Source organism: Megalobrama amblycephala, linkage group LG9 (genome assembly GCF_018812025.1).
Source record: "Megalobrama amblycephala isolate DHTTF-2021 linkage group LG9, ASM1881202v1, whole genome shotgun sequence".
NCBI classification, from domain to species: domain Eukaryota; kingdom Metazoa; phylum Chordata; class Actinopteri; order Cypriniformes; family Xenocyprididae; genus Megalobrama; species Megalobrama amblycephala.
The window spans coordinates 2,220,687-2,247,414 of NC_063052.1; the positions used below are offsets into that span (position 1 = coordinate 2,220,687).

Below are 26,728 nucleotides of genomic sequence, written 5' to 3' on the forward strand. Positions count from 1 at the left end.
CTCCCATGTGCTTCTGCACATAGCGTTATATCTTGCAGCCCTTGGCATTCTGTGAATTTGTTTTGTCATGTCTTGTAACTACCCGCTTACTTTGACAATTTAATAGATGAACGAAAAAGCCACAATACTGCAGAGAGGCAGATTTCATTTTCTATTGGACTGAAATTGGGTTGTTATGTCAGAGAGAATAAAGCCATCTCTTTGGTTTGTGATAATAAAATGGCCACAGTGGTGATATGAAGCACACAGCTGCTGCTATGTGCCCCCTCTCACCCACTACGAGCCTTTTTATGTTAGCGTTTCTCTCATAAAATTATTAATTTGTTCCATTCAGCCATATTGGGCCTTTTTTATGTTCAGGTCAATAATGTTTTTGGTTCGTTGCTGTCTGTGATGCTTGATGTCAACTTTATTATGAAATCGCTACTTGTCCACAACTTCATTGTAAAGGTTATATATAGTATATATGTTGTAAAATACTTACTGTAAAGTTACCCTTAACCGTATATATTTCATGTAGTATTTTTCTTGTTTTCTTTTTGTTTCATTGTTTTGCTTTTTTGTTTGAGTTTTGGTTTGTTTAGTGGTTTGTTTTTGTTTTTTGTATTTTTGGTTTGGTTTGTGGTTTGTTTTTGCTTTTTTGTGTTTTTGTTTTGTTAGTTTTTTTGTTTTTAGTTTTTTTTTTTCGTCTTCCTTTTTGTTTGTTTTCGTTTTTATATATAGATTATTTTTCATTGAATAATATATATTGACCTTGACAGTGACAGAGAACAGGAAATGATGGGGACGGGATTTGGAAAATGTTGCTAGCTGGATTCATTGAGCACCACAGCTCAATGTGCAAGAGCATGTGCATCTCCTGAGTTATTCAAGGCTGGTTTTAATGTGTATTCACTCTTTCCTCAGATTGTTTTTATTAGGAAGGATTGTTGCCCGTTTGCTGATGGGTTTTTGTGTGTGTGCGTGTGCGTGCGTGTGTGTGTTTGTTTAGTGGCCGACATATGTTTACCTCAACCCCTGTTGGTCTCAATTACTGCTGGCCCATATGTATCCAGGGTGAATAATAGAAGCTGCTAGCATGTGTGTTGTGTGTTAGTCAGGAAATGCTTCATATCTGTGTGTGTGTGTGTGTGTGTGTGTGTGTGTGTGTGTGTGTGTGTGTGTGTGTGTGTGTGTGTGTGTGCGCGTGTGCGTGTGCGTGCACGCAGCACACATGAACTCTACAGGATCTGGCTGGCCCTTCTGCTGTCTGACCTGCGCTGGGTTGATGGGGCAGGAGAGAATTTAATTACATCACTCGTAAAGGACAGAATGGAGGGCCTAGATGTGGTTATGGAGTGTGTGCGTACATGTTGGATTCAATTACTGCACTCACAGGTTAACTAAAGGGAACGAGAAAGGTTAGTTGATCTCAGACATCTATGACTAGGATCATAACCATTTAACTTACCGCATACTGTGCGGGTTATTCAACGACACTACAGTCCTGCGCTGTAAAACACTTCTGTGGCAGCTGTAACTATCACATAAAGTAGACTCATTTGCATTTAAAAATAGAGGTCATGGAGTGTAGATGATCCTCCGCTAATTATTGGTAAGGCTAATCAAGTAATTAGCATGTCGGTGAGGTAATATTTGTGTAAGGTGTCCATTGTGTATTTATTGGTGGATAATAACCGTTCTTTGCCTGGCACACTGACAACAATGTCACCGTTGCTGTTACACCAATATGAATGTTTCAGTGGCTGATGCTGGTGCTGAGCAGGATGGGTGAAGGCTGATATAATGCCCATATATCTTGTGTATTTTATGTACATTATGATATATATTAATAGTAATATTAATATTACTCTAGTTACATAGATGTTTTATAAAGGAATGAGACTGTTATTTATTTATACATTTATTTTCCATGTGTTATTGCACTATATTTTTTATTTATTTGTAATATTAATTTTAATTTAACTTTCATTTTAAATTTAAATGTATACTATATTTTTTTTTCATGAACACAAAAAACTATTTTTAATAACAAATGAATGAGAAGACTGGGATCATTGCAAAATGATTTAAATGTCACCATGAATGTAATGCTTTATAAACGGTATACCCGATTCTCTAATGACAGACACATTTCTACTGTTGTATGGAATATATTGTCGTACCATACTGCATAAGTCACCCTAACTGATATATTGCTCACATTTATCATTGTCTCCTATGTTTGCTGCGTGTCTTGAAGGTGTAATGTTTCCTCCATAAACAGAAGGGTGTTTTAGGTGCCTCCGATGCCGGGCTGAGTTGCCCTCTTCTTTGTCTTGTGATTGACATGTGGCCCGGTGTGATGCGGCATGCCAGGCATGTAGGTAATGAAGCGGGGAAATGCTCCTGAAGGGATCGCTTGTTACTCCCTGACAGTTAAAGCACCACTCGCTCTGCCAAGGTGTCCAAATAACAGAGCTGATGTATATTTATGAAGCTTGTTAAAGGTGGAGTGATAGAGAAAATGAAGGTGAGAGAGAGGAATTGTCTGTTCAGAGAAGAAGGCTGGAAGGTTGGCATAATGTTTCTCTAGAATTGGGCTGGACTTCTTAGTGCATCTTTAATGTTTATGGTTGAGCAAATAGACCTGGTGACCCTGTTTGATAATTTTTATTCTTGTGTGGAAAGACGACCTCAAGCTGTTTATTTTTGAATAATGGAGACTCAATAGAATCAAAAGATACCACTATTTTCCTCCCCAAAATATTCATCAGTTTGCACGCAAGCAACTTTTCTACTGACATAACTAAGGATGTGGTTAAATATCGCTCTATATCAGCACGGCTGTGATTCGGCCGTAGGTAATGATATAGAGTCATATCGCACGGCTACGAGTGTGATATTGCTTTTATACAACAGTTCGATGGCACAAGTGTGTAAATAAATAAGAAACGACAACGGATTGTCTTTAAAAACCCTCTTTTGTTCTAAAACATCACTTTAGAACTAGCAATGAAGAAATGCTGAGTCGTTACATTGAAGCTCATTGTAATATGTAGAGTATTTTGAGAGATCGACTAAGCGAGTGTATTACCTGCATCTACCTAATATTCTTCAGGTCAGTTTTATATCCATAATCATAAAATCAGTTTGAATGTCTGCTGAGGAAAGCGATATCTTTGACATTTTAACATTTTAAGAGGATTTCCCATGACAGCGCTAGTCAATGCATTTGTCATTTGTGTCTCGTAAGATATTGTTTAAAGTAAATGTCCTTGTTTTAGTCCATTTCAATATAAAATATTCAGAAGTACAGCACAAGTTTAGGATGTCTGAAGTCAGATGGTGTGTGTCAGTCTGTAGAAGTGCAGTCTCAAGAGTTCATAATGTGCAGTCTCTCAGTGTTCAGCCCCCAGCTGTCCAATTTGTCTCCCAGTGCATGAGTCAGGAGTGTGGCCTGGCGTAAACACCTCTGAAATCTGGCAAGATCGTGCCAACCTCAGGAGGGCATCCCAGGACGTGGCGCTTTGTTTGCCCCGCTGCCATAAAACCCTCACTGAGCAACATCACGGTGTTAGCTAGCTCTCTCTGCGCTGCAGTTGCTGCTTTCTTGCCAATGGTTTGGAAAATATTTACAGCAGCTGTGAGCAGAGAAGCTAATCCTCGCACGCCGTGCTGCGCTCTCAAGCCTCTCAGCCCCATACAGGGCACACATTGTCCTCGCCCTGTCTATTTGCGGCTCTTCGTTTTTCTCTTTTCCTGTTGCAAAATGTTTTTCTCAAAATTCACCCCAAAACAACTGCTTTAAATCAGTAGGTTTCTTGAAAACACTTTTAAGGCGAAGAAAGGAAAACAAAACAAAACAATAGAGCTCAGTTTTGCCTCCATTAACCCTTAGCATTTTGTTTGTCTGATAACTTTCTTTAAAATGGTTTCCAATTCTGTCCCTGAAGTGTAAGTTATGACTTCAGATATGCCTGTCGGCATGCAGTGACCTACAGAGGCTGATGTCAGCAGCACCACAGCAGAGGAAATTGCTTTACTTGAGTTTTGTTGTGTTTGCAGTCTGAATTAAGTGTGATGAGATAAAGACTATATATGAAAACACATTTACATCAGTACTGAATTTGTCAAAGCAGGTAATAAATTAACATCTGAATCACTCACTAGATGTTTATATGGCAACACAGTACACATTTACACAAGCTTTCTTGTTATAAATAGTATTGAAGAGTGTAATTTCACTTAATTTCACTTAAATATATATATATATATATATATATATATATATATATATATATATATATATATATATATATATATAGTATTTGTTTATATTTTGAATTAGCTTTTAATACCTTTTTATATGTAATTTTTGTCTATTGTTAAATAAACTTATTTAATTTCAGTTAATTGCCAAGGCAACATTTCTAATTTTCATTTAAATAAAATAAAAAAATTAGATGTAAAAACTTAAATTGAACTTATTTCAGCTTTATTTCAATTAATGAAAATGAATTTTTAATAGCTTTAGTCTTAGTTAACAATAACAACACTGGCTGACAGTGACCATATGCTGTTTGTCACTAATTTATAAGCTGTAATAAACATATATTTTAATAAACCCCTTGCACACCTGGGTGGTCTAAAAATAATGCAAAATGCAGTTTGAAAATACAGCACATTTTCTCAGTTTAATCTGCATCGGCATAAAGTTCATTTTGGACCCTGCCGCCCCTGTACAAGAGCTTTAACTAGAGTTATCAGGCATCTTGAGAATGTTGTTGGCTTGCAGTGGCATATTCTTGTATTTTGCTGATGCTAGTTGACAGAGAGAGGTCTTTTACAATTGTCCCAAGTGCTTAAATGGGAATATTTCTCAATATTTTAGCGCTGAACTGTCAGAATCAACCAATAACGCTGTCGATTTGCAGTGGATATGAGTTTATGAGCATATTTCATACATTTTTATGACTGTGGTTTATGGACTGAAATAAAGGTCCAGTTCTTCTGTTATTACTCTGTAAATGGATTGAGATGTTTTAGCAGAGACATTTCTTTCGAGTTCTGACTGTCTGAGTCAGCTTTGGCCAGTATTAGTAGAAAACCTGTTTTACTGTCCTCTCACGTCCTTACACACACACACAGACACAGCCCCTGGCCCTCCTCCAGTTGGCAGGCACTGGTACTGAGTAACAAGGTAACTTTGGTCAATTACACTAGAGTCACAAAGAGCAAATGGAGGGATGTATGTAGATACTGAGAGGAGGAGAGGTCAGGGCCATGGAGAAGTGCATGTAAGACATATTACTATTAGCAGGACACTGGCTTCTTGCTCACCTACCAATCAAAGTCATTTAAAGGTAAAATTAAATTTTATAGCAAAACTTTCATAATGTCCAATATTTAAATATGTAAAATATTTGTGTTGATAACAGAGCATGACACATCTGCCATGTTTTGTCAGCTTAGATAATTAGTGTTAGATAATTGTATAATAAATTTAAAGGTGATGTCACTTAGAGAGAACAGTACCTGCTGTACTGAAAATTCTAGAAAATTCTAGATTCAGTTGTAGTTTTGAGATTTCAGTGTGTTGTATTACTACAAAGATCTCCCAAACAGCTTAAAGTTGCCATTTAACCAGCAGCAGTCCATTTCCCCATCATCCACTTAAGCTAAACATCCTCTGCTGTGTGTGCCATTTGATGGCTGTACTTAGCCTAACATAGTCCCTCGGGTGGCTGAATTGAACGTCATTCCTGAAGTCCATATATACATATATATATATATATATATATATATATATATATATATATATATATATATATATATATATATATATATATATATATATATATATATATATATATATAAAGAAAGAGACAAATTTTGTAAGTGAAAGAGTGTTTTAACAGCTTACTTTTGCTGAGCGGTAATGAGCGTGCTGTTTACTTGTTCTGACTACTTCTCTGTAGTTATGCTGATGTTAGCAAAACCATGTGTTTCCTTGCATAGATTCCCCAAACCCTCCGCCGCCAGCTTAAACTCTTACATATGACTCAGAGGAACTGATGTTTGTCTGCATATGTTTCAGCATTAAGAGCTTCCGCTAACTCTACACGTGATCTTTAGAGGCCCAAACTGAACATGGCATTCTAGAATACATGAAGGGAGATTACAGTTGACAGTGTTAGAAGCTGAGATGTTGCAAGATAAAACCTTTTTTCTCTCTCTCTCTCTCTCTCTCTCTCTCAAATCTTTTGTGGTCCATGGTGATGTAGCAGCTTTTACCACTGTGACCCAGATGGTATACCAGGTCAAAACTAGGTCCACCAGCTGGTAGTCAATACCAGTTTGAACCAGCCATGAGCATAAATGACCAACAGCATTGGACCAGCCAGAAAACAGCAAATAGTTGGATTTGAGGTATTCCAAAGTCTTATTTTCAGCAAAATGTTTTTTGTAGGTACCCACTCAAGATGCTTTTGTCAATCAGCATCAAGCCCCACCTTCAGCACAAACTGGTTCACACACTTGAAAATCTGTTTTCCTTCCATCTGTGTGTGTTTGTGTTATGGTGGGTGGCATGGCTGTTGTGGGTTTGTATACATCTTCCTGTGCCACCCAGGAGAAACAAGAGTTGCATTTCCTCTTAAATCCCTCCATGCTGATTACACTCTTTGATTTTAGCTTTGTTCCTCTCCAACTGCTGCTGAAGTGGAGAAATCTCTGTTTATTTATTAAAGGCTTGCACAGGCTGTAGGGCGACCTGTCAGATCCATTAGACGATCTCTCATCAAAAGAAAGAAAGGGAGAATGTGAAGGAGAGGCTTTATAAATTGTGGAAAAAGGGTGTTGAAGGCATGGAGAGATGGGGGTCTAGGGTGTTTGGTTGCGGTGTGGTGTGGTGCTATAAACGCGTTTAGCAGAGCTGCATTAAGACTTCACACAGCGCCGACAGGAACTCTCCAGTTTCATAAGGCTGATCTCTGAACCAACTCCACAAGGCGTTTGCTCCACAAATGTCATCTTAAAAAAAAAAAAAAGAAGAAGAAAAAAAGGAAAATAAAAGGGTTTCATTTAGGGGTAGATTTACGGTTTAGTAACTAGGTTAAAGTTATAAAAACAATAGAAGTATATGGATGTGTCCTCCATTTAGATAAATGTATATAGATAAACACAAATTATGCGTGCATATGTAATCTTTTGGTTTTATAAAGTGTATGTGTTAGTCATTGAAAACTACATTATAATCTCCCTTCATTCTGCTGGTGTTGAGTGTATTGATTCAGTAAGACTGTGAGCTTGGAGATCTCTCATGCTTTACACATCTAATGTGTGGGGTTTCCTTCCAGTCACACACTTCTGCCTCTGTTCAGAGCGCTGCTCAAATGTGTTATTCTGCACACTTTAAACACACATGATCAGCACTTTGGCACTCTGTGTGGTTTGTGAGTACATGACAAGACACTGAATCTGCACCTGCTGAAATCCACAGAAAGCCATGTATTTCAGCAGAAACTCATCAGCAATTCCCAAAATGCTACACTTTCCCAACCCAGTTGTGTGTATTGCATATTTTTGCTGCTTTTAATTAATTGGCAAATGAGTCATTGGCTAATTATATGTTTAAATACATTTCGATACACCCCCTCCCCCCAAATCAGCTCACAAAATGTGGGGAAAAAAGTCGGCAGATCTCATCTGAGTCTACCTGATCTATATCAAATATATCACATATCACATTGTTCCCACAAAATGGCTGATGTCAGTCGTATTTGCTTTGTGGTAAAGTCGGGCAAGCAAATCTTGCTCTCAATTCTGCATGCTGCCTAACATGTAAATTCTGTGGGAATTGAAGACAAAATTCATGCTTGACGGCAATGTGGTTAGTGTCTTCAAATATCGAGGTATTTTAATAGATCAAGTTAACCTGATTTGGGTTCTTCAACTCTTTTGAGAGACTTTGAAGCTGTTTGCACATGCATGCATGGAAAACTCATCTAGATTTGTCCTTGTAATTATACCATCTTTTCTGAGTAGCTGGTTTGCTCTCTCTCTCTCTCTCTCTCTCTCTCTCTCTCTCTCTCTCTCTTTGTGTGTGTGTGTGGGAGAGTAGGTTTATGGTCTTGAATTCTCTTTAGGCAAATTATGACATCACATCAGAGGAGCTTGGTCACAAGGCCACTGTGCTAAGTTCAACATTACCTCAGACATCCTTCAACACACGCAAACAACCATTCATGTCCATCTCAAGAGGTCACATTTCTGTTTGATTTGAAAGAGTTCAGGAGCACCACATGCTCTTCTAGCTGATTCTGAGCCCTCCTTCCTGTTTCTGTAGGATGGTTTAATTTTGGTCAGACCTAATTGCTCATGACTATATGGTGCTATCCCTTTAAACACACGGTCCTTGTTGCTTGTGTTTAAAGTGCAGCTAGAGGCTTCTTTTGGTGTGTGGTCTCGTGCAGCCTGTGACGGATATCAGGCCTGCTCAGGCTCACACTGAAGGAGTGTGTTTGGTTAGAATTACTCTGCATTAATACCTTGTATTCAGCCTCTTCTAGGCTGTTACGACATTTCATTTTCAAAGTCGTCATCTGGTTGGTTGAATTCTACAGGATGTCCGGGAGACCTGTGTGTTCTTTAATGGTCCGCCTGGAAACAAGTGCTATGATGACAAACCCCCTCATGGAAGAAGAACTGACAATGAGCGCTTACCAGGATCAACTAAATGCTGGATTTTCAAAAGTATGTGAAGTTCGCGGCTCAATTGTTGCAGTAAACTTGCACAACGTTTTTAATGAATAATTTATTAGATGCATGCCGGTCTGTTATTGTAGGGACATCAACTTTACATTTTCACACCCCTAAACATGACGCGCAACAAAACGACCTGTGATTGGTTGCGTGACATGTCAGTCAAACATCCTTTTGGGCAGTCTTTGGCCAATGAAAGCTGCAATAGAGTCCAGACCTTCTGCCATCAGTGTGAAGGTCTGGCTATGCTAGACTAAGAGTGCTTGACAGCACTGAGAGATACAGAGAGTGTGCGCTTCAATTAATATGAATAAAATTTAAGTGATAATGATGGCTACATTCGTATATTGTTTGCGTGTCTCGACAGTACAAAAAAAGCCACAATAATGCACATGAAGCAAACTTGTCAATTATTTTAATGGATGACGCTGAGAAAACTCTGACCAATAAGGGGACAGTTGTAAACGCATGTGACTTGCATAAACACATTTTAGTGCACTTTGAAATATTGCCTTGTGAAAGCAAACCGAACCAAGAAGAAAATGCAACATTGTAACAAATTTAGTCCCTGTTTCGGAACAATGCAATCGATCTACAGGTGTGAAAACACCATAATGTACACTCAACAGCTAGCCATTAGAGAATACCCATGTACTGTGAGCATTGCGCCAAATGAATTGCTTTGTCTCGCCAGAAGATGGCGTTTGCAGCACTTTAAATTCCGTCATTTAGTGGACAATATTAGTGGAGTAATGTAGGGAATAGTGAATGAGGGTATAGGGGCAATTTCGAATACAAAAACCTTGTTTAGCTTGTTCAGGTGTGTTTCATTAGGTTTGGAACTAAACTTTGCTGGAAGGTGGCTCTTCAAGAGCAGGTTTGGACACCCCTGGCTTATACGTTTTTTTGATGTACTGCTACATGACTGATCATCATCTCAAACACTGCTCACTAGATGCTTTATCTCTCTGACTGTGTACCTTTCCATCTTGTTTTCCTTCCTCTCTTTATCTTTGTCCGCTTTTCATGAGGCCGCTGTGGTGCAGATCTGTTGTGTTAATTCATCAGCAAAAGCCTGGCCCGCTTCTGTCTCTTGGTTGCTAGTAGAAAAAAAACTGTGGGGCCCCAGTCCGGGTCTGTTGTGTAGGAAGGTTTTGTTGATAAAGCCTCTTTTTATTGGACCAGCTGTAGCACTGAAGGTGGCCAGCTCTGTCCCATAACCTGTAATTCAGTCTGGCATTTATTTATTTCTGTAAAACCAAAATGCACGGCTCTTATAAATCTATTACATTTTGGCCAGGGCTTCGCACTTGATAGCAGTTACTGGCGGTGGCAATTTGTCACTCAAGCATGTTAAGCTTGGTTGTGCTGTCCATCTGCGGGCTGCTCGCGGCATTGCACCGCACCAGTGCCAAGTTGATCATCAGAGCGGAGTTGAAATGATAACCGCTGTCCTGTCTCGACACATAGACTTGCTTTTGCAACCCTGCACAGTCGCTGCAAGCATACCCACAGGATAGAATGACACGCAGAGGATCAGGGGTCCCAATCTTTAAATTTGAGATGGTATGAGTCAGATATAAGCAATTCAAGGTCTTCAGGATTACCTGAAAGCTACAGTCAGATGAGAGTGATCAGGGTTGGAGCTAAACTCTGCAGGAACGTGCATCTCGAGGGCCAGAGTCCCCCACACATCTTTCTCCATTGGTGACCTTTCAAAAGCCATGAGCAAAGATGCAAGGTTTTCAAATTGCTTCCGGAGGATCACGCTCCATCTGAGTAACTCCATCTACCATTATAATGGTAGCGATCTAATTTTTTTCTTTGTCAGTTGAAAAGGGGTTAACATGACGGCCCAGGGTACTTTTTTAAAAGGATGGACCCTAAAGACCCTTAGCTCTGTAGTGGCGTGTTGCTCAGACATTCCAATGCAGTGAAGTAGAGGGTGTAATGGGGTGCCTCTGTTGGCCTCCCGCACCAGATCACCTCTCTACCTCTCTTTGTTGTCCCCTCCATGGCTTTTGCTCGGAGCAAACAAAACAATAGTACTTTCTTGTCATGGCTGACTCTAGCTGTGCTTCGCTCTCAAACCAATCACCTTTTAATCTGCTTATGGCAGACCAAGCAAGCGTAGACATACGCTCTGTGGTGCTGACCCAAATTTCGAGCAAATACCGCTATGTGTGCTTGTTTCCTTTATTCCTCCAACATCTGGAGGACACGTGTAGAGAGAGGAAGAAGTGCTTTAATATTTTTGCTCTTTAAGGCCATCTCTCCCGGCCTTGTTTTCCCCCTCTTGCTCTGTCTTTTTCGAGGAATTCGTGTTATAACAAATTTCTTGATGTTAAGAGAAAGATCTCAATTGGCGCATGGCCTACATTCTTTGTTGATGAGATCCAGGACTGTGTGGCTATATTTAGCGTCTTTCATCTGAACAGGCTTTCAGTACGTTTTAAAGAAAGCCCGTTTGCGAAAGTATGGTCCCCCTCCATGCCTTCTAATGAAACCATTGTCATTACATATTCATCTGGGAAAGAAGACGTTTGAACTTCCTACATGCAGATAAAGGAATTCTTTTGTTCATTCATGCTTTCTTCAATGTTAATATGATGTACATTCACTCTACAATCTGACTGACTTATACTTTGTAGAAGAGTAAAGATTTTGTCATTGGATAGTTGCTAGAAAAGTACTCCTTTTGAAGCTACCTTACATGTACTTCCAAGAAAAATGCATTACACTCGGCTGTCATAAATTAGATACTTAATAACTGCACCATGGCATTTTTAGAGTCGGTGCATTTTTAGCTTTTATTGTATGAGCTAGTGGGTATGTTACAAACAAAGTGTGTTGATGGCTTTAACACATTTAAATGGTTTTAGCATGCTTGGCAGTTTGTTGGCTGATTGCGACTGTTAGCACGCTAAAGCATGATCAGAAAAGTAAAACTCTGTGAAGTCACTTATGTTAAATGAGTTCCCTTTAAAAAAAATATTAAAGCTAAATCTAGTCAGCTTTGTTAATCAACTAGTTAATCATTTGAGGCAAACAGAGCTTTGCCTTGTCCATTGTGGTCTGTGCACGTGTTTCTAGATTCAGTCGCAGGGTATGCTAATACTGCTGTCTGGAGGGGAAAAAAGAGAAGTTTCTCAGGCTGTACAGGAAATGCACGCTCAATGGCGGTTACAGACAGATGCTCTGTGTTCATTTAGCCTCTGTTGGGTCTTTAAACCTTTCGAAAGAAACTTTGTATTTACCTAGAGCAAGTGATGTCACGTGTCTGGTGTCTTGTTGACTGATGGAGATCTTGCATCCTCATTGCGTATACCCTCATTGGAACGCTTTAAGTATGCTAGGAGCCCCAAGTCTCACTTGGGCCGTCTATGTGATGTGTGTGTGTGTATGCATGAGTGTGTGTGAATGAGAGACACTTCTCCTCGCTCTGTCACACACTCATGTGCTCCTGGTGCTCATTAACGAGGCTCCGAGCTCCTCTGGGATAGAGCAGAGGGGGTTTTGGGAAGCAGGGTGAGTGTTCGTACGTGTGGTGTGGGTAAGTGGCGTCTCTTAGCTTGTGCCAGCTCTCAGTGTCTCGTCACATCTGAGTTCCGGTGCTGCCAACCGACTCTGCCAGTCTGTGAATGAGCCTGGCATCATCACGGTACCTGCCAGGAGCAGTTTTCTGATGCTTGTCTTTGTGACAAATTTTATTTGACACATGCAAGTTTGTGTGTATGTGCTTGTGCACATTGTGGGCAGATTAGCTTCCTGTATATGATCCATAAGTCCAAAGTATACTTCAGTTTTGTAATGAGTGCCAGTGTACAACCAAACGCATAGCCTTTCAATGTTCTTATCTCTTTCGCTCAAGGAGTTATGACCGATAAAATATCTTTGTACTCGTTAAAATATTAGAATTGTGGGTATCTCTTGCATGCTTACAGTTCATGTGTACTATGCTGATAATGAAGTTTAAGGCACAAGTACTGTACACACACTCGAGCGTATGTGTAAAAACAAACTGTATAATGGTTAGTGTTGTCAAAAGTACCGACTTCGCTACCAAGTCGATACTGAAATTTTAAAAATGTGATGCTTTGAGTGCTGTTGAGCGGATTCGTAAGCACGTCTGATTGGCCATTGTGTTCACACGATCAACATGCATGTCTGTGATTGGCTACAATGATCAATGCACGGGAGCGTTTGAAAGCGCACAGAAGTGTTTGAATTTGAAAGCAGACCGATCCGCTGATAGACACATGCTTTCAAACGCTCCCGTGTGTATCTGTGTAAGTACTCTGTGAAGACTGTCAGTGATGTCTATTTACAACAAGTTTTTGAAGCGTTGATAATTGTAGCCAATCACAGACATATCTGTTGAGTGCGTGAGCACAATGGCCAATCGGAGGTGTTTACGAATCCACTCGAGTGGTCAAACTGTCACATTTTTAAAATTTCAGTATCGACTTGGTATCGAAGTTAGTACTTTTGACAACACTAATATAATGCTATACAAAAACAGTATACTTTGGGTCAGAAATGCTTGGTCAACACATTGCATTACTGCATCACTGATGGTAACAAAGCAGTGTACACAAAGGGGGGCAATAGATTGACCTTCAAATGCTATTGAATTGAATTTTGTGTTGTTCAGTTAACTAGCTAGGAACATGTTGACAGTTTAATTAAACTTTGGATTACTTGCTCAGCAACATTCTCTTTGAACTGTTGCTCTGTCATTACAATAGATGACTAGTTGAGTTGATGTAAACAAGTAGACCACATTTTATGCTGATGCACTCTATAAAGGCCACTGCAACTACGCTAGAAATGTGACGCATACTTGTGTTTTATATGCCAAACTGTCCCATGTAAAGGTAAAGTGTAAAATTAGCATTAAAATGTAAACTTTAGGCACAAAACTGAGATGTGTCAGTTCTGAGATTAGCATGTTTATAATGTGACACTCATGAGAAAGGTGAATTGGTTAATTGCTATGTTGGGTTGTCAAAACTGTGCAATTAGCTGCTACGCTGACTTGTAGAAGCAATCTAACACTGAATATCTGTTGTTGTGCACAGTCTCTGTGACTTGGCATTTGAAGGCCGAAATATGATTGTTCCATTCTTCTGATCGTTGTTTTTATTGCAGACTAGCACGCCATGCTGCGCTCCTACAGCTCTGTTAATGCCAGTATCCAGCTCAGCATTTTTTCCGAGCTGGAATGCTATATGTAGCGCAAGAAGGAAATAACTGTGGCGGCTTGCCAGGCTTTGAGGGAAGGGGGGGGACGTAGAGGAGGGTGGAAAGGAGAAAAGAAAACAAACTTGAAGGCAAAGCGTTCGTGGTCGGCTCCCAGAGTTGAGAGAGGAGTTTTTCATACGGGAGAGGTGTGTGCGTGCTCTCAGCAGTAATACTCTATTCAGAGAGCAGCGCTGGCTCGGCGCCAGACCGCGAGGTGATAGCAAGCGCGGGGTAATTGCTGCCTAGCCGGCAGCCTGCTGGATTGTGCTCCTGGGATCCAGTGACAGCATCACGCCTTTGAGCGCTTCAGCCCACCTCGCCGTCTGCGCGGAGCGCTGTACGCGCACTTGCACGCTGTTATTATTGCTGTCTCTTGGCATAGGACCCTGGCCACGGCGCATTAGAGCAATAATATGTAGTTAATTCTTTAAACTGACACTTTGAATCATTTGCTAATTCTGATGTCTGTGAGAACTGCGCTGTGGTTGAGCTGCGGCTTTGCATGCAGGCTATTTTGAGCCGCGCTGTCTGTGTGTGCAAGCATGCGTGTGTGCGTGCACGTCTGCAGGTGTGTGTGTGAGTGTGTGTGTCTCTAACGAGGTGCTCTGGTGGTTTCACACACACCACACACCCAATCAGCTGCTGTCAGGCTTTTGCAGCGCATCAGTGCGTAGAGGAGTCTCGAGGTGTGTGTGTTTGTTGACATGTCTGCTGGGAGATCTGATGTTCACCTGTCAGTGTCAGCCCCCGCACAGGAACTTGCACATGCACACACTCCTATGTCTTTTGTTCAATAAGACCTACCTTCTGCTTAACCCCACAGGAAACAATGCCACCATGCAAACCTTATACTTCTAATTGGGCATTTCCTGAAGATTTGGCTAGGTTTATGTTTAGAAATCGATAAATTGACATAAGGCATGTCTAGGGCGGTAACTTTCGGTTAGCATTAATGTTGTTTGCTGAAGGTTTTACGTCTTTTATAGTAACTTAGCTTTAGGGATTTCAGTAATTTTGTAACCTTATGTTCATACTACACAATATTTTTGTCTGTTACAATACTGTGTCAGATTATGCGATTTTTGACTCCTAAATTCTTGTTGTCGTGGACGACAAACATGTCAGACTACACGTTGTTTCCCAACCAATCATTGCTTGTCGTCTTTAAAGTTTAAATTGTTTTAGCTTTTATTATGAATATGCCTGAATGTTATGAATAAGCTGGTGTGATCTAAAACAATGACAAAATTCGCATTTAGGAGATATAAGCATTCAAAACTAAAATGGATCACGGATTTTCATGACATCACATCGCATTTCAGCTTCTCATCAAATCTTCTGTCCAATCAAATGCTCTCTAGAATCTGAAGTCCTGTCCCTTCGTACACTATCAACAGACACTGAAGCTGCGGCTGAAATCGGCCATTTGTTCACACATATATTAGTTTCTACATGGTAAAGTGCACATAGTGCACTATATAAGGGATAAGGAACGATTCAGACAGTGTAAATATGCTTTCCATTGATGCGAATAAAGTCCGTTTTCATGTGTAACGCAGCTTGAGCATAGTCTGCTATGGCCCAGGGACATGAGAGCACAGAGCGGATCATATCCGTGAGTCTGCTCAGACCACGAAAGGTATTGGACCCGTTTAAATTCTGCACAGAATGCTGTATTTTAAAGTGATATAGAGGAGATTAGGAGGATAATCGGTTAGATATTAAAAGGAAACGGAGGTTTTACTGAGTTTAACGGCTCTGGCTGCGCTGTGATATAAACTAAACGTTATTGCCTATTTCAAAAAAGCGACAGGGCTATTCGATATATCTCCGTCTTCCTGTTTCAGTTGAAATTACGTCAACACATTGAATAATGCTGCGCGTTCCAAGACATTTCAGCAGGTCTTTAACGACGTGTGTGATGTCATCGAGAAGGCGGATCTAGCAGCTGGCTTCCGTAAACAAGAGGGTAAACAAACATTAAATGGTTGTACTAGCTTATTGGTAATTCCAGTTCTCACCGAGTTGCTAAAGCACCTCCACTATCATTCGCCAGCATTTTTTTTCACTCTGTCATAGTAGTCCCTTGTAGACATCATAAATTCAGACGTATTGTTGCCATAGCTCCACGAACCTTTCCTCTATTGCATAATTCCACCTAGCAGAACCAATACCATTTTTGAAAGCTGTGTATGAAATAGTTTCTGTGCTCTTATTGGTCAGCATCACCGATGTGATAGAACCCGTCATGGAGGGTCAAAAAAATTAAACATGCTAGTCTTTCGGTCGTAACATCGTGAAGCGCCAAAGACGCGGCGTCAGTTGTCGTACACTATAACGCTATACAAGATGAAACGATTGATTCTTGCGTCCCTATGCCCAATGTCCTTTATGAATCACAATGACACCCTACGTCAAGCAGATCATGCCTGCCGAAATCTAAAAATACAGTTTAAAAACGGTAATATTGTGAAATAATGTTACAATAAAAATAAAAAATAAGTTTTCTACTTTAATATTTTTTAAAATGTTATATATTCCTGTAATGGCAAATTACTCCAGTAGCAATTAATAGCAGTCTTTAGCGTCACATGATCCTGCAGAAAGAACACCCTATCAAACACCTAGCAATGTGTTAAAAATCCTTGTGAACACCTTGGCAACAGCATAGCATCTCCTTGACAACCACCTGAAACACCTAGCATTGTGGAGGCAAGTTTTGCACAGGCAATCACCACTTACATTTCCAGAAAATTATAAATTCTAGTTTGATGGCACCAACTTCTGTTGGCAGTGTTTTTTTTTGTCAGACATCAAAGTATTGCACACAGAGATCTCTTTCCAAGATTTAATTTTGTAACAGATAACCAAGGTCAAATTGACATCTGGCTTCTCCTTTAGTACAGTGACTGTGAATAACACAACCCCCCCACCTCAACGGCACGGGAATGTCTGTAGTTCCCCTCTCGAGACGAGCACTCAGAGAGAGAGGAAGCAGTTATTGTCTGTGTGGGAAATAACAATTTAACTGGCTCTCTGAATGCTAACACGTGCAGATATGTGCAATCACTGGCATCTTTCATCTCATCTTTGATGAATTTCACTGAAACTTATGTACTCGCTGTATTAACATTTTTAAATATATAATTGTGTGTGTGTATGTGTGTATGTATATATAAAATATACATTAATTTCCTACAGTGTTCTTCCTCTGCAAATCTAGCAGATTGAAAACAAATGATTGAGTCCGTTTTGATTGCCTTGTTTTGTTACCGTATTCCGCTAATAATCATTAACTGACATTACTGAAATATACACAACTTGGTTATTTACTTAAGTCCTTCCATATAAACTTCACTTTTCCTGTTTTGTGCTAAATCCTAAATTCTGTATGTCAATTTTATGACCAACTCATTCTGTAATGTATTACTGTTGCCGTCAAATGTCTAAATATTTAATCTGTTAATGATAACGTAATTTTAATTGTTCCCATCAGCAGGACCATTTTGAAATCAAACAGAGAAAATTATGTCGTAATACATATCAGTTCCTCTTGTCTGACAGCTAAGACATGCAATATCCATTTCAATCAGTCCTCAATTTTAACTGCTTAGCTTTCAGGACCTTTAAAAGAAGAATCCGTATGATTCCTGACACCTACATTTGGCCAGCGCACTACAGTTTTAATTCTATACCAAATAATACAACAGTTTTGTGAAGGTCTACAGTTAAGAAAATTATTTCTATAGCACACTTTTGCTATTTATAGCATGCCTGTGAGAACCTGACCTGTGTGAGCCATGTTGTAAATGATTCTATAGATAGATTCAGAATTGTTATCAAGGATTGTTGTCTGGAAAGGAAATTGTATTTTTTGGAAAGGAAGTTCTTGTCTTTGTTCCATTCTTAAAATCTCTCAAAAAGATGATGCACTTTTTGAAATAGTCCAAGATCAAACAAATCATAGATTATACAGTATAAGGAAAATTATGTCATTATGAACCATCACAATAACACAGTGTGATATTTGGCGGAGAAGTGTGCGTTTGTGCGAGACATTCTTCTCTTTCCATGGAAAGTGCTGTAGATTGATTTTATTTGTTTACTCAAGCAGCTGCATTGATGTTTCTCAGTGTCTTGAGTGCTGATGAGGTCTCTACTATAGTGCTGATCATCTCTCTCTTTACAGGATGATAATGATGGGATGCCATGGTCGGAGGAGCGAGTGGTGCGGAAGGTGCTCTATCTCTCACTAAAGGAGTTCAAGAGCGCACAAAAGCGCCAGCTCTGTGACGGCATCGGCAATGGAGGAAAAGGCCCTAATGGTAAGACACATGCTCAATGTTTTCTTCACTGAGCTTCTAAACACTCAGTCATTAGTTTATTGAACTGTACTTTACAGGCACGTTTTTGTTCAGTATTTCACCAGTTTGTTACCAGCACTTGATGTTAAAATCTTGATTATTAGAGCATGTTTTCCATCAAATGTTTGAAAAAATACATATATTTTAGCTTTGATTTAGCACCTTCCCTTTCAGTACAGTGCAAATGTCTACTTTTGTCTGGTCAAAGGAAGTTCCTAAGGAGGTTTCCAGTGAGTATTTGTGTAAAAGTGCCATATGATCCAGGTTACTTCAGAGCTTTCGAAGTTGTCTGATAGCAGCGTGTCTGACGTTGCAGCTTGGCACTGTGGGACTTCACTTCACACGGGCCTCAGAAAGCCAGAGCTTTCACTAAAAAGAGCTCTGAGACTCTAAAAGGAACAAAGAACAGGCTTCATATGTACGAGTCTGCACAGCCAGAGACAAGGGGGAAAGCCTTTTCTTGATATGGGCTTAACGCTTTTTATCACTCAGTTGGGAAATAGAAAGAAAAATAAAAGAAATACAACAGATGTGAGACTTTATTCCCTTTCACCAGTTGATAGCTTCTGTCAGGAGTGAGAGGACGCTTCTCAAAGACTTTACTTAGAGAAGACAGCATATTTTAATTGATGTTAACAAAACAAGGCTGTGAGAAATATAAGTGCAGTCCACTTAGTATGTCAAGATCTATTACAATTAATTTTCTAGTAAAGTATTGTTTCACAAATATTTGAGATCACAGAGGTAAAATTGTGCAAACACTGTTTCATGTCACTTTTAAGGTCCTAGATCAAGTCTTGTTTTAACAACAGAGTTTGTTGTCTAATGTAAATATTCTTGAAAGACTTTTAGATATTTTTCAAACATTTTCAGTGTATCGTCTGCTAAGCGGTTGATGTCGACAAACAGCATATTAAATGGCCTGTAGTCTCTCACAACCTTGTTTTGTTTGCAAACAAATTTCTCAACTACTCTGAACAAAGTTTGTTGTATCTGAGTAGTTGTTGCTGTGTGGCCTGCCGGTGAGAGGTAAAGCTCGTCCCAGTGGCACTAACAACATTTTAAACACCCCCCCCACTCCACATGTAAACATGAGAGAGACTCAAGCTGAAGGGGTTTTTGTTGAGACTACGGCAAGAAGCTAGATATACAGTCTCTGAATAAACTGTTAAACTGATAATATGCTTTTATCACAACAGCCCTTAATCTTGTTTTCTTGTTGTTGTATGCCTTAACGTTGCATTGCTACCTCAGGCTAGCAGTAATCCCTTTGAACGTAGGGTGTTTAACGAAGGGTGATACACAAAGTCTTTGTTCACAAATGCAAATGCTCAACAGATACAAGCGCAGCGTGTTTTGACACGAAAGGATCAGCATCAGATTTAGCTTCCATCCGTACACTAGCAATAATGGATTGTCTTTCTGTCTGTCTATCTATGTGTCTATCTGTCTGTCAGTCTTTTGTTTTTTTTGTTTTTTTTTTATTATTGGTCTATAAACATGCGTCAGATGCACTTTTGCATGTGTCAGCATTTTGTAACTTGTTAACAACTGTATCTATAGACAAAGTGTTGTTACATCTCTAAGCAATAATCCCATAGTTTGTTTCCGTTTTTGTTTTGTTTTTCTCTCCATAATCTTAAGATCAAGATCATTTTAAATGAATCTCTTTATAGTCAATGCACAGATCTGTGAGTGTTGGAGAATCTTCACATGTCTCAAGGAACCAAACTCCATGTGATGGCAGCTCCTGAAGCAGACAAAAGGGGACTGTCTGGGGACATGTTTAAGCTTTTGTGTTCCAAACAATGTGGCACTGGCGTCCATTTTGAGGCAACGTTAAGAGGACAAAAACAGTCTATTTTGGCCAAAGCAACCGCGTCTGCCACCACAGGCCATACATCCTCTTATTAAAGGGGATGTATTTTACACTTTTGTAACATTGTTTTTGCACCAAAGCCCACTAGCAATATTAGTCAAACAGTTGTAATTTAGTTTTACATGATCATTTTCCTACCTCTGTACAACCTTTAAAATATTTCTTTTTTTTTTCTACTGTGTCTTTAAGACTGAGTAACAATACACCTGCCAGAATTGTTTGGTAGCCATTTATTGAACCTTTAGACAATTTTTTGAGTGTCAGGTTTTTATGACATATTATATAGTGACAATATGAAGCTTATACTCGAGGAGGTAAAAAACAAAACACCTCAATTTTATTCAGAGGCCCAGACTGAGCAAAAATATAAATTTTGGTTTAGTTTCTGTGCCCGGTTGCATAAAGCACCTTAAGTTTTTCCCTTAAGTATGACACTTAAGGTGTGATTTCCCCATAACTAAGGGAATTACTTAAGGGTGTTGCATATAATCCCTTAAACTGTTCTCTTAGATAAAGGAAACCGTTAAGTGTTTCACGACAGCAACCCAAGTTTTGCTGTTATAAAATTCTACTGTTGCCATGGGCACGTTATTTGTTAATACAGATCACGGTAAATTTTCACAGAAAACAACATAAGATGGATAAGGAAATCAAAAAAGAAAACTGAATATGAAAGAGAGACCAGACAAGAAACTCAAATTGATAGTTTACTCAAAATTGAGATTTCTGCCATCACTCAATCACCCTCATGTCGTTCCAAATCCAGACTTTCATTCATCTTTGGATAACAAATAAAGATATTTTTAATATTCTCTCATTATTTATGTCCATTCATTGAAAGGCAACCATATGATTTAGTCTGTTTCAAAAGCTCAAACGTGCTGCATGCGTGTTTGCTCTTCCGTTGACCATATAAGATATGTGCTACATATGTAATTCAGTCAGTTTATGTGAATAAATGGTTAAATTACAATTTGTTTATCAAATAAAGCGGTCGATCGTGTCTCGTTAGAAGACTTGGATTGAACCTGGTCACTCCGTGTAACACTTGAGGTGAACTTTTCCAAACCTTATGTTATACTTGGGGAAATGAGGGTTAAGGGGCTTTATGCAACACTTACCGATTTTTAAGGGATTACTTAAGTGAAAATATATACTTAAGGGAAATTCTTAAGGTTTATGACGTCTCACTTAAAGAAACTCATAAGTAACACCAAAGACTATAGAATAACACAAGATGTGTCACTCGTATTGTTTTGAGTGGGAGAAAGTGTAACGCTCAAAATGGCGGAATAAGCCCCGCCTTCTAAATAAGAGCCAATTGCCGACTGGTAAAGTCTTCGCGTCACTTCAGCGGCCGTTAGAATCACCGGTTTCTATAGAAACAGTCAGACGTGTTTAGGTCTGTGCATGCGCATTAGCTTGATCCAGCCTGAAAAATAGCTTTTTTTGTCATGATTCGAGCGTTTAGAAACTAAATTTATGAGCCGGTTGTTGTTAGATTTCATTGGAATATGAAATTTAATCGTAAGGCTGGCGAACAGTTTTGGAGAATTTGATGTTTCCCCATTCAAAGAGATTGCATGATGCCCAGGATGCCCGAGAGGTGTTTCAAAGATGGCCGCCGAGTGAAATGACTTGTCTTAAAGGGACTTTGGTAACACTTAACAGTTATTTTATGCAACACCCTTAAGTTTAAGGGAAACATAAGGCCGATCTTAAGGGAAAATTATACTTAAGGTGCTTTATGCATATAAATATTATTTAAATGGCAAGTTTTCATCTTGAAATATTACTAACGATATAGAAGTTATTCTTAGGTGTTCTTTATAAAAATCAGTAAAGATTTCACAGCAAAAAGACACATGTACCATAGATTGTGTACAACAGGTTTTTCAGCAAGTTTGGGTCATGTTCATAATTTAGAGGCCTTAGAAATTTGCATATCAAATATGTAACAGCAAGCTTTATAGAGTTAATGAACTTAGAGAAGTGTACATGTCTTAAATGACCAATCTTTCTTTGAATCCTCAGACCAGTTTAAGACTGGGCTAAGGTCACTGGCCAACGAAATGGCTCCTAACCAGGCATGATGCGACTGGTTTCCAGGGACATGCAATCTGTGTTTCCATTAGGGGTGACGTAATTCAGTCTAGATGTGCTTTGTGTTGTAATTACGTTCTGAGCATCAGATCTGTGATGGGACAATTCTATACCGCATTTCTACATGCTTTCATGTTCTAAATTAACTAATGGGTCGCACGTAATAACACCACACCGCTCACTCAACATCCCGCTCTCTGTGGAAACCAGGAGGTGAATGTAGCGACGCGACGGGCTTAGTTAAACACGCATAAATATAATTAGAGGCCCTGAAGGACAGACGGTTGATAAACCGTCACACACTCTCCCGGCCTGTAGAGAGAGAGAGAGAGACAGGACGTTTGGCTCCGCAAGACTCAGACTGTCTTTCACACAGCCACTCAAGTGAGACCAACATATGTAAAACACGGCGCGGGAAGCGAGCAGCCCGCGTTAAGCTGTTTACATCTGATCCCTCTCCACCCACGTTGGCTTGGCTTGGCCGGCTCTCTCGGGTTTTGGCTTCTCGTGTCGTGATGAAGGCAGAGGCTCGTGAGCTTGTTTGCTCTTGCACTTGAGGAGTCGTTTTGAATATAGAACACAAGTGGTTTTGCTGCTTTTCTATTTGGAGTTAAACCATCCCAATTTTGTCAAAGACAATGTTTGGTCTTATGAGAATAGCCCACTAAGACTTAACTTGGATGCTTTGAAGTCCAGCCATGTTGGTCCATATATGAGAGGGAAGCATTTTTATAGCTTTTCATGTATGTGTTGGATAGCAGCTTTATTGTAGTTTCTGTCTTCTCCAGCTGTTTTTCCGGCTGGTTGGTGATTTGAAATCCAGCCGCTGGGAATGTTTGGTGATTCTGGATATTCGCTTAACAAATGTTACTAAACACGGAAATTAAATCAGCTGAGCCGTATAAATGGAGATTTAACTTCGTAATCCTGGTTGCTCTAGTGTTAATGGCCAGAGCTCTTTAGATGTTGTGTTACCGGTTTCCCCGTGTTGAATACTGACCAGAATATATATTTCTCTCACTCTTAATGTGAAATATTTGTTATTTATTTTCACTTTTCTTTCTCATTTAATTGTAATCATGATGTCCATTTGTATTTTGAGACCATTATCAGTTCTAGACACGTGATACAGAAGCTTATGTTATTAATCAGTGTTTCTTTGCCAGTTGAAACCCAGTAGTGTTGAGATGGAGTGTCGAAACAGAGGGAGGAGGAGACCTAGTTTTCAGCTATAAATTTAAATTAATATAATAAATAAATAAAAAAGTAATGTGTTATTTAAAAAGGAAACTCTGTATTATGATGTAATAACATTACCGAACTGCAACTAATTGTAACCAAGGCTACTGTTGATATCCTGCTTACTCCACCAACTTTCTCCCTAATTCTTTGTGTAATAATGGACCGTCCCATTTTTACAACCTTGAATCTGCACAAGTTAACACAATTTCATAGTCTTACATTGACTTTCGTCATATATAAAATCCAGGTACATTACAAAGTGTCCTTGCTTCTACTGTTGGACTCTGAAGTCTCTCTTTTCCCATTTGCTTGTGATCCATTTCAGTTCTGCATTGCATGATTAAAGTACAACCATGCTGTGGTGATTATATTTCATCTTAAGTTCAAATAGTTGACGCATTGTATCTGGAGGTTGTTACAGTTTCTCACTGTTTCTTTCTTTCTGTACAGCTTCCTTGTCAAATGGGCAGCTGAATGGATGTGGGTCTAAGGGAGGACATAAAGAGGACGGGTCTCTCTCGAGGAGTGCAGATGGAGGCAGGGAGTACTCTGAGGACTGCCCGGCCAAAAAGAGGTGAGTGACCCACTCTCGCTGTCTCAGAGGTCAATGTTAAAGAGATGGTTGTATCTCTGGCGGGTAACTCCAGCTGAGGCGGCACTTTTATAGACACGAAGAAGAGAGTATGAAAAGAGATGCCATTATTAGGACCTAAGAACGGCATTCTCAGACTGGGATATTTCACTTACTGAAGATGTCAGACTTCCTGTTTTTAATTTCCCCATTTGTTTCTATTTCTGGCTTTATTTAGCAGCAAATGACAGTCAGGAAAAAAATGAAACTGCTTCATTAAAAGGAGTCTGAGGACCATATAACAAGTGGTAATTCTTTTAAATGAATTGCTGTCATGGTCGTTTTTAATTAGTCACTTTAAGACATGCTTAAACATTTTTAATTATTAATTAAAAAGCAGGAGAGTTAATGTGTCCAAGTACAGTCGGTAATTAACTATTCAGCTTGTAATTTTTCAGGATGTTGTAATCTGTGATTTGGAAAAGCTCTGAAGAGAGAGGGAAGATACAAGCAGCTTGGTGAAGAAACATAAATAGACAGGCTTTTTTTTTATTTTTTTGAGCTGTGCCTTTGAGGCAGACACTGGCTGGAAAATGGTGAGAAAAACAAATGACAGGTCTTTTTCAATAGAAAAATCATAAACTGCTAATTTCCTTGGCCATACTGAGCTTTCAATGCACTTTCAGTGCTCTCTGTTGATTCATATTTTTCATCAAATGACCTGGTTGGGTTTGGATTCTGGCAAAGCAGCTCATCTTGTGATTTGTGCGATATTTATTGGTGGAGTGGAGGACTCAAAGGAATAGTTCACAGAAAATGAAACTTCTGTCATCATTAAATCATCATTTCAAACCCATATGACTTCTTCTGTGCAGCACAAAAAGTGAAATTGAGGATAATGTAGGTTGTTCTATTCCCTGAATTCAGACGTTTCAAAAAGGACGCAAAGCCATTTTATTGCTTTGTAGAAGAAACAGGCCAAAATTTAAAGGGATGGTTGATTATGATTTCACTTTTTTAACTTTAGTTAGTGTGTAATGTTGCTGTTAGAGCATAAACAACATCTGCAAAGTTACGACGCTCAAAGTTCAATGCAAAGGGAGATATTTTCTTTTAAGGAATTCTCTGTTTAAGGACTACAACGAATGGCTGGTAGGGGCTACAACTTCTTTCTGGGCTAGTGATATCACTAACCTTAAAATTTACATAAACCCGTCATTTTGGCTGCGTGAGATTCTCCAGCTTTGTTGTTGAGCTGTTAAAGCTCTGCCCTCTTTTGGAAAGCATTTGCATTTAAAGGGACACAAAAACGGCGTGTTTTTGCTCACACCTAAATAGGGGCAAATTTGACAAGCTATAATAAATGATCTGTGGGGTATTTTGAGCTGAAACTTCAGACACATTCTGGGGACACCAGAGACTTATATTACATCTTGTAATATAGGTCCTCTTTAAGTCGTTATTCCATGAAAGTCTTGATATCCGCCTAGTTCTCTTTTTGCACTTTAAAGGGTCCAATTTGGGTAGTCTAATGAGAAGATTATGCCTTTGTTTGGCCAGATTCTACAATATCAGATCTATAGTTTTCAGATAATTCAATCCCAGAATGCATGGGAGAAATCTCAGTGAGATAAAATCATCCAAGATGGCTGACATATATTTCATTCACTGCTAAAAACATTGATAAAAATTTTTTTTTAAATAGTTTTACCTGCAAAGCAGCTGCCTAAGTGTTTACCTCATTCTAATTTCCATCTTTTATGTTGTACTTGGCATTATAACTCAGTATTTGAGCTCATCGCCCATCTCCTTTCAAACAGGATTTGACTTTGATCTGAGTGTATGGCCACATTCAATGCTCAATCACACATTCACGTAGATGGGTGGCATTAGCATTATGGAAGACCTATTCATCAAGCCCACTGTTTAATGGCACAACTTTCATGGCGTGCCATAAACCCCCTTACAAACAGTTGTGTAGGCCCACTGAAGAGGCTTTTCTTCCTCTCGAGAGTCTGAATTAATCCCACCACCGGCTTCGAGGGAACAAAACAGCTCTAAGCGCAGACGCCGCTTCAAAGACGACGCTGCCCAGCGCCCACTGAACGCCACACAACGCAGCACTTCCACACTACAGCGGCCAGACCCCAGCAGATGTCCGTTTCAGCCCCCTTCTGAAAGAAACATTCACAGAGACCTTCTGTCAGGGGTTCTGTCTATCAAGCCACAAGCACCTATGGGAGAGCGCAAGAGAGAAATGGCGTGTGTGCGGGCGAAGATCAGCATGCAGCACCTGCCACTGCTCTACCTGTCACTTAATACCCCGTTATAATCGCTAATCAGAGTGCTGTCCTTTAGACATCATCATTAAAGCGGCTTTGCATGGAGAGACAGATCTAGTGGGAGGCGAAAAAGAGGCAGAAACAGTTTGAGACAGGCAGTGCAGAGATTTAAGCAAGCACAAAGAAGTAGAGAGCAGCAGATGCAGTGTAAATGGTAAAGCATTGTGGGCCGTGAAAAGCTCTGCCTTCAGCCTGGTCTTAAAGGGATAGGTCACCCAAAAATAAAAATTAGGTCGTC

The 26,728-nt window shown here is 39.6% G+C and overlaps 1 protein-coding gene across 1 annotated transcript in view; it reads left to right on the forward strand.

Annotated features, from left to right (window-relative positions):
• jarid2b (jumonji, AT rich interactive domain 2b) overlaps positions 1-26,728 on the forward strand; it is a 112,881-nt gene that overhangs the window by 42,375 nt on the left and 43,778 nt on the right. Inside the window, exons 3-4 of the mRNA XM_048201142.1 lie at positions 18,179-18,314; positions 24,028-24,151. Coding sequence (XP_048057099.1) covers positions 18,179-18,314; positions 24,028-24,151 — 260 coding nt within the window. The remainder of the gene's footprint in view (positions 1-18,178; positions 18,315-24,027; positions 24,152-26,728) is intronic.